The sequence below is a fragment of the Varanus komodoensis genome, unplaced genomic scaffold (assembly GCF_004798865.1).
Source record: "Varanus komodoensis strain SLA01 unplaced genomic scaffold, ASM479886v1 scaffold5, whole genome shotgun sequence".
Lineage (NCBI taxonomy): Eukaryota > Metazoa > Chordata > Lepidosauria > Squamata > Varanidae > Varanus > Varanus komodoensis.
Window position 1 is genome coordinate 53,696,026 of NW_025336087.1, and position 12,529 is coordinate 53,708,554.

The 12,529-nt window shown below is 38.1% G+C and overlaps 1 protein-coding gene across 17 annotated transcripts in view; it reads right to left on the reverse strand.

The window, feature by feature from the left end:
- Positions 1-12,529, reverse strand: part of PTPRD (protein tyrosine phosphatase receptor type D) — a 530,840-nt gene that overhangs the window by 261,763 nt on the left and 256,548 nt on the right. For all 17 annotated transcript variants that reach the window (XR_006416251.1, XM_044445966.1, XM_044445967.1 and 14 more), the window contains exons 3-4: positions 5,271-5,416; positions 68-209 (exon numbers count right to left, since the gene is read on the reverse strand). Coding sequence is in view for 16 of the 17 variants with exons in the window: in XM_044445966.1 (XP_044301901.1) it covers positions 68-209; positions 5,271-5,416 (288 nt within the window). In the remaining variant the exon portion in view is untranslated. The remainder of the gene's footprint in view (positions 1-67; positions 210-5,270; positions 5,417-12,529) is intronic.

A 12,529-nucleotide genomic window follows, 5' to 3' on the forward strand; every position in this document is an offset into this window, starting at 1 on the left:
TAACTCAAGAATGACTACTTGCCCACTGCAACAAGAACTAATAGTTTAAAATGTAAAAGCAACTTACCCCGCAACACAGTGAGTCTTGTAGACACGCTTATTTCTCCAACACTATTGGAAGCGACACATTCATAGATAGCTTCATCTCGTGGAGTCCGCAGTGGTTGTATTCTGAGGACTGATCCAGATCCATCATCAAACTCTATTACCTATTTAAGGAACAACAGCTGTCACAGGTGTTGTTACAAATGCCTACCTCTCAGCTAACCCTGGGTATATCTAAATTCCTCTAACACTAAGGGTCAATGTTATAAGCAAGAAAGGGCAAATTTAGGAGCAGCTGGGTTTTTCTAACACTGTTTAAGGTGTTTTAAGTGCACTTAATTGCAGAAAAGCATGCAGTTCTGAAATCCAACTAACTTTGTTTATAGTGGTTGGCCAGCCAAACAGAAAATTACTTTGAAAAGAACATAATGGGATAGCAATGTGTTACTGAGAATGAATGATCACCCAGTCATGACAGCTGTATATACTCTTATAATGACAAAGTCAATTGTTTTCACACCAATGTAAAACATAAAATCTGAATTCTGAACTACTTGCATTTTATATAAATTTTAATATACAAACCGTGATAAGAAACTTCAGAAAAGCACAGATGTAGTATCTGTGTTCTGATTTGTGTACAGGTTTTGAGTAATTTATGTAACTATCACATCAATACTGGCCTCTTGTCAACATTGTGATAATTTGGTTAGCAACAGTGACAGGAAAGCCTCATGACAAATAAAAAATTTTATCTGGGAAGTCAGTGCCCTTCTGAAGTCTGAATGACTTCAGACGATCATCATAGGCTGAACAAGCCACAGTGCCTTTTTTAAGCTGTGAAATTTATTAAATACAATTTGTATAATCAAACTTCTGTCATCCAAATTGGGGCACCAAGGCTTGTTGAAGGGGAAAATAACCCTCAAATAATCCACAAGTTGTTCTTGGTTATTTGAGAATGATTTACCCCTCAAGCAAGCAATACTGCTCAGGTGCAGAGGACAGGACAAGCCCTGGTCAGCTGGGTGATTATGCAAACCAAACCATAGTGACAGATTTAGTCTATGAGGATCATCAACTCAGTCATCCTATCATATTGCAATCTAAAGCAGTTCATTTATCCACAACTGCAATGGATTGCAAACTTTTTAAGAGTTTTTTTACAAGAGGGTTCCCTCTCCCCATTTTCTAGATACCAGGTACATTTAAACTAGGACAGTAGAGTAAGGACAGCTTAAATCTCTAGAGGCTTCAAGAACTGGACAATGCTTCATACCAAACACTGCTTCTATCCTTGTATCTTTCCTTTATCAAACAGTGTTTGATTCCAATTCACTGTCTCTAACTTCTAGCAGAAACTAATTTATGTTCACTTCAAAATTAGGAGATGCCAGAGTTTGCCTCTGTCATTTGACGGATTCAAAAGAGATGGTGAAATAAAAAAAGAATTCAGTGCATCTCAAACATAGGTGGATGTAAAAGCCAGTTCAAAGGAGTGGATGGTTTAAAGCAACATGAGTAAAACATTCCCAGGATGAGGAGATCTTTTTAGCCTCTCATAAGTTTTTCATCTAAAATTGTAGAGGTGGAAAATATTCTTTAGACAGCACATATATAGAAATATGTTTAGTTTTTAGTTTTTAGAAATAAAAACTAAAAGCAGAATATTTTAAATAAAAACTGCAGCCCAATTGTAGAAGCAGCATGTTGGTACAATTTAAATGACTGTGGAAGAGGGGGGTGGGGGGATTATCCTCTGAGAATATGCACACTGAACCCACTTCCTGACATAAAATCCTGCCCAATTCCCTGCAGAATTTTGCACTGGAAAATGAGTCTCTCTCTCATAGTTTTAATGCCCACAGTGCAGTGGAAAGCTGGGTGGGTCTCAGTGTGTGTGATCTTTCACAGCTTAAGAAACTGTATGTTTGATGGGATGCAGATGCACATTTGGTCTATCTTTTTTGATTCACTTCCAAAGGAATGCAGACTGGAATGCACATAACAGACAGACAACATCAACACGTGGCTGGCCATTTTGAAGAACATCCTATGACGGCCAAAGGCTCCCAATCCAGCAAGAGATCTTTGGCCATTCAGCTGCTGCTATGCAGAGATCTTTGTTAACCAGTGGAAAAAAGGGGGTAAGGGCAAAATCCTCTTTTCACCTTTCCCTTCTTCATTTAAGGTCGTATATAACAAAAATGTAACAAAAACAAAACACTCAAACAATTAAAAATACTTTTGTGTCTATGCTGCTCCCTGACTTGTGTTATTCATCAGTAAGGGATAGACCGGATGCTTCACTGAGACAGACGCTGTCCTATAAAACAAGGCAGAGTGGTGGTAGCATTGCCTTGCATCAATAACCAAGGAATGGCTGGGCCCTTTCCCAATCACGAACAGCAGTCCAGGAGGCATAACAAACACCTGAAGGTGGCTCAGTGTGACAGATCACACAATGCTGACTTGTTCCACTAAACTTTAGCTGAAGGTCTAAAGTCTCAGTTTGCTCTAAAGTATCCATCCCAGCCTCCAGTCTCTTCCTGAAGAATAGAAAGTCTTAGAATAGTCCTTTGGCCTACAACCTAGTTCATCTTTGTCCCTCAGTCAGTGACGTTGCCTGCACTGGCAAGCAGCCACTATGGAAAGTGAGAGCTGTGGAAACAGAGAGAGAGGGAGTTCTTGAGCAGAATCTGGTTGAGGACATACTGTCCCAGGAATTCTAATTTGGGGTCTCTGGCTTAAATGTGTTCAGGCTGTCAGGGGCTTGGTGACAATGCCTGAACTTGGTAGTTCAGCATGCTCTGGGGCTTGCACCATTGAAGATCCTAATCCATCAGGTTCCTCCCCCGCTGTGTCTGTATTCCACCTGCTATGAGTAGACAGTATCATGACAGGTAGAAGTATCAGTTATCTTGAATTACTAGTTGCTGTTACATATTTTCTTCTACCTGCTTATTCTGCGAGACCTGCCAATTCTCTCTAAGGCATATGTTCAATTTATATCCAGTGCCTAACAATATACTACAGGAGTATTCAATTCTGCTTCAGAATTAATAATACTGACTCATAAGAATAACAACATAATAGCAACCATAATAGGAGCATTAATATAATGGGGTATCATATTCATGGTAACAGTATACTGAAACAGATGAGCATGATTTACGATCAAAAGCACATGTAATATTTTTCATAAAAAAGAGAATCACAAGACTTATAAAGTAATACATCCTGAGTCAAATCTTTTCCAGACTCCAGTGTGTATGCAGAACTCCTGCATAAAATGTAGATTTTTAATTATTTTAATATATGTAGTGCTATCTATGGAATCAGGTTGGTGTGCATGTAGAACTCTTCACACTGACGTGAATGGCAAAATGCCCATACAGGCAGAACCGGGGCTTCCAGATATTGGTATACATATTCATGTGTTCTGCCTCATCCCACTAAATATTGCTGGTCCATTATGAAATTCCTGATTTTTTTTTTGCAGCAAATAATATACATATTGAGCATTTTTCATATGTGGGTAGAAGGATGGTACATAAAAAAGGGAGTACATACATACATACATACATACATAAATAAATGTACTGCTGCTTTTCTTTGGCTACCAGACATTTTACCTTTAAACATCCAGAATAAAATAAGGGCTTTATATGTCACTCCTTATTTAATGTGCTTTGATAAGTGCCAGCAAAAATTACTGTTAACAAATATCAGTGAATATAAATTAAATTATCAAGCATAGAAAATCATCGGGTTTTTAACAAGTAGTAAATTTTGGGAAACAGTACATTTTCATCTCAGGAAAATACTTAAAACAGTAGCATTTAATTTCCATGGGTCAAATCCCTTCTGCCTGGGGTCCTAATACAGCTACTACTTCCTCAGTTCTCCATGTCCCTTTTCCCTCACATGAGGTGGGTTCCCAGCATCTGCTCAGTTTTTTTTCATATTCTATTTTTTCCTATTAACTTTTTGTTTCTTGGTATTCTGGTTCCATCCTATTTGCCTTGGCCCTGCCTACCAATGGAATACAGTTTGAAAATCTTTTCTGAAATTGAATTTGGCCATCAAACTGAAAGAGGCTTGAAATCCTTGGCTTAAAAGGAGACAGACTAAAGTGGATATGACGTAAAAAATAATTATTGATTTTAAAATAAAATTCAATTATTTTAAAAGAAATCAAGTATTACAATCAAAATCCATGACTTACTGCTTAACCCAATCCTAGTATGGCCACTGGGAAGGATATTAGCTGAACATGTGAAACTTTGCAGTAAACACTTCCATTGGAATGGTGCACAAGGCCACAGCACAGCACAAAATGGCAAGAGCAACGATCTGGTTGCTCAACAATTCATTACTTAGGTGTCAAAAGGGTATCCTACTGACCAGGAACCATGAGATTAGAACATACCATCTATTTTCAATTTGAGATTTATCTGTAACCTTTTACAGTATTGTCTGTAGATTCTTTTTTTTTTAATAGTTTGAAAAGAAATAAGAACTTCCTAAATACCAGTGTGACTAATGTAAATGCACAGGATCCAATTCTGTTCTGCTTTATGAATGGCATAGGAGACATGCAACATGTTCTCCCATGTACGCTGTTTTTCATACTGCTAACATTAAGAGGGAAATAAGAGTTGGAGTGCATGGAGCAGCATGCACACACAAAAATAACCATGGTGGACTGAACTGACACCGTATTATTCGGCTATCACTAATATTAGTGATATCACCACTTCAGTTATTGCTGCTCTTTAAGATAAACCTCAGAGATCTCCCTCCCTTCTGAGAGAAGCTAGTGTTCAAAGGTGCTGGAATAATCTACCTTGGTACCTTCCTAAAAGCATGGCTCCAATTCTACATAGCATTTACTGCTGTTGGTTCTGGGAAGTGTAAGGCATATCTCTGTATTTCACTCAGAGGCCACAGAAGCTATTAGAACACATGGAGAGCAGGGAAATGCTAAAAGTTCATTGCCCATCTCAGTCACAGTCTGGTCAATGCTTTTGTAGGCAAGGGTTGCCTGATGAACTGAAAGGCCTCTTTCAGGAGAAATTCAACTGACATGAATAATTTTATTGTGCTACACCACTGTGAACATCAATATTGCTGCTTTAAAATAATTGTTCAGAAGCAATAGGGAATAATTAAGCAAAATTGAAGTAAATGTTTTCAGAGGAACAGAACAATGGACCTAATACCTCAAATCTCTGATTGCTGACTTTCTTGCCCTTTTTGTTCCAGACAATTTTAGGTCTTGGGTCTCCCGTAGCCTGGCAGATGAATGATGCGACTCCCCCAGAGACCCCTGTCTGGTCAACGGGTGTTCTTGTAAACTTTGGTGGTGCTAAAAAAGAAAAAAGCAGAATATATCTAAGCAAGAAATATCCAAAACATGAACCAGGCTGATAGAAGCAGTAAAATGCAAATCTTTTGTTTCTCAAAAACCAATATTAACCCTTAAAGTTACATTTTAAAAGGAAATGCAAATAGAACGGAATTAACACTTGCAAATTGTTGAATATTATGAGCCTGGTTACAGCGTACATGAACCAGGAAGTTCCTACTGTGGCTTTTCAGAACCTATACGATCACGCAGGATCAGCATCTGTTTTGATACTATTATGACACTCAGACACTCAAGCATCTTTTATGTAAGAATGCTGAAATGCTGGGGGAAAACCCCCAAGAGATTGTAATGTGAGATTGTTAACAGGGTAAAGACCAAACACATAGAAAGAAAATGTATTTCTAAGGTCACTGCTTCTGGTTTCTTTTACAAAATGATGTCTACAACAGAATAGGGTACTTTCATGGCTTCTCAAATCCGTATCACTACATGCTTTTCCATGTCACAACTCCTCCTGCACAAGTATATATTATGTAAACCAGTAGGATTTATTCAGAAAAGCATATGCATTCATAAGCAGAGTAAACTGAACAAGGATTAATGACAATTTAAGGATTTGGCCTATCACTGATAATTTGAGCATAGCCAGTCAGGGAGGAAATGGGAAGGAAGCAGGGCCACTCCTATGGATCTCCTGAGAACCAGCTCCATCACGCTTCTCCTATTATCTGGCTGTAGCCAGTCCATCAGACTACAGCAGGGACAAGCCCTTAAGGGCTTAGGGCTATTGAATGTAAAGCATTTCCATATATTCTTACAGAGTTCCTGAGATCAAAACCAGAGACCTTGTTCAAGTCCCTGAACATGCAAATTATGACAAGTGGCTACTTAAGAATGGACCTTTCCAGTTTCCTATGAAAGGAATATCCTCCCCAGACAGTTCTCCCAGCTGCCTACTTAAGTTTTTTCTCTTTTAGGCATGAAGCAACAAGTCTTATTTTTACAAGACTTTTAATCCTCTGCGCATTCCTCTGTTTGGTGGCATTATGTTTGTGATATTTTAAGATATTCTTGTAATGATGCCTATGTGGTCTCTGTTGCTTTTAACCAATTACTGTTTTTAATTATTTTGCTATGCTGCTTTTGATTTAATTCATATGATTTTTGGATTTTATTTCTGTGTGTTTTGTACATTTAGTTATAGAGTGAGATGTCCAATACATTTTAGTAATACATCAACTGAATAAGCAGGCCATTCCATCAGCTTTGCTGAAACTCAAGCTCCATTTAATTCCTCCTCTCTCTTAGCTACTGTTTCTTACAAGAAGGTTGCAAGTCTAAAAATGGGTGCTCGATTTTACTTGTTTTCATCTTCCCTCTCCATCCTTTTTCTTCATTTTGTGTCATGTCTTTTAGATTGTAGGCCTAAAAGAAGTGGCTGTCTTGTTTTTATTAACTTTAACCTACTCAGGAATCCTTTAGGCTCAAGAGTGGGGTAAAAGTGCTTTAAAAATATACATGTTGGCAGATGACAAACAAACCACATAAAAGGCAGTAAGATCCAGACATAAAATGTGAAAACCTAAGGCAAAACCACACATTATACATATCTGCAGATGACAGCAGACTGATATGACAATTCATAATGGAGAAGTGGCTAAAGAGATGGGGTAAGATTAACCTTTCTGCCTGTCATTTCTCCATTCCACAATATTTATGGAGAAATACATCCTGAGGGCCAATGGGATACTTCCGTGTCCAAGGTTGGAGACAACACGCTATAGAACTGGGCAGATTTCTTTTGCAAAGGAGTCTTTGAGTGAACTGGTAGTAGATTCTGACTCAGAGGAGGAAGGCTGGCATATGCAGCTGATGAGCTGGGCAATAGTTGAGACTCATGCATCTGCAGTCACCATGGGAAGACAGACTGAGCCTGTTAATGAGGAGCAGGGTGGCTCAGCCATCACTAATCCCCTGGCATGGCATCACCCCAAGAGGTAGACCAGCTAGGCAGTGCCAGGTGCTTCACATGATTGTCCTTCAGGAGTCAGGACCCACCTTTGAGAGGTGCATTAGCTATTTGAATTTGGAAGGGAGGAGAATCAACTTCTCACTAATTTATAACTGTTAGTATTCTAACTGAGCTTCTTTCTTATTGGCATCTGCACTTCATTTGTGATTTTAAACTGTTCTAATGGGTTTGCATTAACTTAATAAAGCTTTTAGTTAATAAGGCATTGCCTGGATCTGCCTGGAAGGGGAGAGGGAAATACAGGTTTGATGGACTTGATTTTCAAAGCTGGGAACTGGAGCTGCAATCCACTCTGGCTCACACCCTGCATGGAAACAACCACATCAGTAGCTCTCTCAGGCTGAGAAAGCAACTTCTGAGAGAAGAGGAAAGAAGCATTTTGGCAGGTAAGGAATGATGGCGACTGGAGAGGCCAAGCTACATGTTGTCTTAGGGCCACTGCAACTTCTTTGCCGTCCTCTCTAAAATGTCTAGTCTTACCAGTCACAGTATAAGGCAACAGGAAAGCAAAGCCCTGACACTCCACCAGCCCAGTATAGGCCATTTGTCAGGTTCCAAGTTTGGGGGCTTATAAACCTTGTAACATAATTTCACTCATAATATAGTCTAATCCATCTTTCAGAATAAAAATGTTAAAAACAACACAAACATAAAAATAGCAATAATTCCCTGCCCAAGTTTTCTTCACTCACTCCCTTCACAGTTTCAAATGCATATTTGCTAGGAAAGGATGACTCTATCCATTTTGATTACTTCTTTTTCTCATTCTGTCCTATTTTCATGTGTTAAAAGCAAAAAAGAAACAAAGCAAAGAGACTTTTAGCTGCATGGAACTGATATGAATTTCATGCACATTTTCCAAAGTATCAACTCTTTGCCTAATGCACACATTATTTACATTTTGTTTCTCTTTGTGACAACATTGTCTCCCTCTACCATTATATGGATTCTGTGCAGTTTTCACATTTTTGAAAAATGTGAATACTACAGGAACATAAAATTACAGTTCATACATTTATTCAGGAAGTGTAAATTTGGTAAACTTGTTATCAAAATGTGAACTGAACAAAATTAACTCCATACTTAAGTGTCTTCCATAGTCTATCTGCCATGCAGATGTCACCAGTAACAAAGCCAAAACTGTTGGACCACCCAAGGAAGAATGTATGCTATTTTCTGTTATTGCCACATTATAATTCAGTGCACCTGACATGCAAAACAATTTAAGTACCAAACTGTAAACTCTCATGAAGACATGACTTCTCACAGACATAACAGTTAATGTTCATTTTACACAAATCCAAAGTATCATCTAATAAGCACCCATTTTGTCCTCATTGCCCTTCTTTTCCTACCAATCTTCTATATTTATTTATTTAAGATTTTTGTATACTGTCTGACTGCTACTGTCTTGGGATGGTCTTACAATAAAAAGATAAATAAAGCACAGCATCCAGTAATAAAATCATACATTAAAAACCTAATCAGCTTTTAAAATAATGTGTAAATAAAAAGGTTTTAGCCTCGTGTCAAAAAGAATACAAAGTCATGACTATAGTGACTACAAGGAAAGTATACAGCTCAGGAGAGAAAGGGGAAACTTATTTTTCTCAAAACATTTTATATAAAAGGTGGGGGAAGAACAAGAGACTAGGGCAGTACTGAAATTTGCCTGGTTTGAATTTTAATATGAATCAACCTAATTCCTGAACTTCCCAAATTAATATGCAACATTAAATGCAATTCTTCGGTCTTCACACTTTCTGGTTCAGTTCTCCAATACCAAATGGGTGCAAAAGATGTACAAAATGCATAGATTAGGGGAAGGAGGTTGAGAAAAATGCATATATTAAGGAAAACTGCATAAAATTGCATACTAATTTTATTGTGCTTTTTAAAACCACACTTAAACACACAAAGTTATGCAGGGTAGAATGAATATGCTGTGAAAAAATGCAAAAATCAGTGAAAGAGAAACATACGTTATCATCCTTATAAGAGACAGAAACAACAAGGATATTATCAGAGAGCATTACGAAACAGCAAGGTGGAAGGGTCATCCTCTTCCAAATACAAGGAGACTGATTTGTTTCTGTGTACAAATGCATACTATTAATAAGAAACCTTCTGAGGTGTTTAAAAATTTAAGGACATCCTTGTGTCAAAACATCCAGTGATCAGAGCTCGAGTTAACTCAAACTCCGTATTAACCCTCAGGCCAAATATGCCCTCTGACATTTGACACAAACCAACGTACTCAAATCTAAGTAGGACATGCAGATATGTGTGCTGAAGAGTCCTTGAAGACAGCTGCTGAAAAACCTTTCCTCTCTCAGAACTGGTCTCCCTTTAGAAATTCAATATATTTCTGTGAGATGACTAAAGGCAGTGAAGTAAGTACACAAGGTCAGTGAACCCAATATGCAGCTTTTGAAGTCTGGTTGGATAACTTCTTTAATTGTCCAAAGGGTGCTAGAGTCTCCTTAAGACACGCAGGCTGCTGAAAAGAAAAGGCACATGCTGAATCATGTTTTTCTTTATTATTTAAACTATGAATGGAGGAGAATGCAGGTGGCTGAAATTTGAACTGCACTGTATAGCATTTATCAACAATATAAACTAGCTTGAGAATCAATATAAACTACCTTCTGAGTTCAGAAGTTCAAAAAACTGAGAGAGAGAGAGAGAGAGAGAGAGAGAGAGAGAGAGAGAGAGAGAGTGTGTGTGTGTGTGTGTGTGTGTGTGTGTGTGTGTGTGTGTGTGTGTAGGGTACTCTGCACTACCGGATGTCCTTCCTTTTAATTTATTTTTGTAAAAGTAAATCTCTGGTACTCAGTCCTGAGATACAAAGTAAAATATGAAGCAAGATGACTGGTGGCTAGAGACTATGTCTTCTAAGTTGTAGCATACTGGTTAAGAAATCCCCCATCAGAGAGCACCCAGTGAAAGCTCCTGTTTGGTTTAGCCAGACTTCTTAGTTTTGCTTTTTAGATGTATTTTGGAAATAACTTGTTGTATCTATCGCTGTTTGATGTTTAGTGAATTTTAGTATAACCTTTTATTTTGTAAGCAAGCCTGCCACCATAAGCCATGATTGAAAGTATCTAATAACCGTCTAAATAAAATAAATAAAAATACGCAAGCGGGGTTCTGCTTAATTATTTAGTGAAAAGCAAACTCTATCCCACTTCTACAATTCAAAGCAAGGGAAGTGATGATGGATGTCTAGGGGAAACAATAATCCGCTAATCCGCTTCCTTCTCCCATCTATAACCAAGAAGAAAATACACAATTTCTGAACCTCCACACTTATCAGAGCTCTATTTTGGCTGTTCTGAAATGGAAGCAGCAATCAGACAGTATGGACTTATAACAGTATCCAGTATTGCACAGTATTGCTAATTTATGTGCAACAAACCTCAGATTATTTATTTATATCTCTGACTTCTGCTATCCTGTGTCAGGCACAGAGCCCAGAACAATACTGGTACAACTTGATAGAAAGAGTTTAGGAGATTAGGATTCTAGTTAGTTCCCTGTGGAGCAAGCAGTGGCAGTAGATGCATGGAAAGCCAGAGCAGGAAGCTTTGGATGTCATCTTTTATGTCATTTTGTTAACAAAAAACCCCCATATTTCTTCTGAGCGTCAAACCTTTGCTTCAACCTTCTTGGGGACTGAAGTAAGTTTCCAGATACCAACCTTTCCCCCCATCCATTAATCCCTTATTACAGGATATCTCCCCCATAAAACTGACCATTGTTTGAGGGACAGGTCAGTCAATGCTTTACTCAATAATCCTTACAACAGTGCTGTAATGTTGGTCTGTAGTATTACCTTTACACTGTAAGTGTCATGTGGGTGCTGGTTGCAGCTTATACTTCACCTGGGCAAGGCATGAGCCAGAGTATTCTTACACCTTGGTTCCTACAATACTACATTTGGTCTCAAAGACTTTGAGCTCGCCTAAAGACTTTAGCAGGCAAAGAAGCACACATTTGTTTGTTCAGATGCTCTATCCTGTTCTGAGTAGTGGTGCACGGAAACTTCATCAGTATTCATTCATTCTACATAAAATGTTTTTTTTTAAGTTTTGGTATGAAAAACTAGTAGCTCACAAATACCCTGAAGTACAGGAAAACCTCCCTGAACACTAGAACTCTGTAACCTCTGGTTATACATTAAACACTCACAAAAATACAATATTCCTTGATTACCTTTAATTTTCTTATTCTCAGCATAAGTTTAATTTGAATATTTTTCTTCCAATTGCTGAGCACCTGCTGAAGATCCACTGCCAAGAACCCCCAGGATTTGCTTCTCCTAGTCACCACTGCTTAACCAGCTTGTAAAACTGTGTATTATTGATAACCTGAACTGGGCAGGTAAGAAAGAGGAGCAGTAGATGCCCTGCCTACTGCTTACTTGCCCACTGGTCTCCCCCCCCCGCCCCCCGATAAGCAAGCCAGCAGGAGGAGGAGGAGAAAGGACAATAGCAGCTAATAACAATGGCAGTAAGAAAGCTGAGTGGCTAAAGAAGGAAACCCAGGGAAGATATCCTGTCCAAGGCCCTCGGAAACCTGGAGGAGGCACTGCCCTTTGGTATGGGTCTGTTCACGAATATTTCCAAGAGTGCTGTCCAGGCGCCTGTTTTTATTGTTTTAAGGTCCTTTAAATTAGCTTTTTATACAATAAGGAGACTGGCATGTTACAAAGTAATTCAATTTATGATTCACTCTATTGCCAGCATGGTAGCAGCAGAACACACAATAAAAGCAAATACAATAAAAATCAATAAAATCAATAATAAAATTAATTCAATGTCTGACTCATCCTATAGCCAAAGCTCTAATGGGAGCATACATATTAAAAATGAATAAAATAAAATGATAGAAAACATTAAAAGACTCTAGAAGAATTAGAAGCAGAAACAATATAGTTTTAAGAAGAGAAATAACCAGAAACACTAAAAACACAGAAAATTATCATTTCTAAGCATATTATTCCAGTTACAACAAATACTAATTGAAAAAAAGAAACAAAAATGAAGGATGAAGTAACTGGGATGCACTGAATGAGC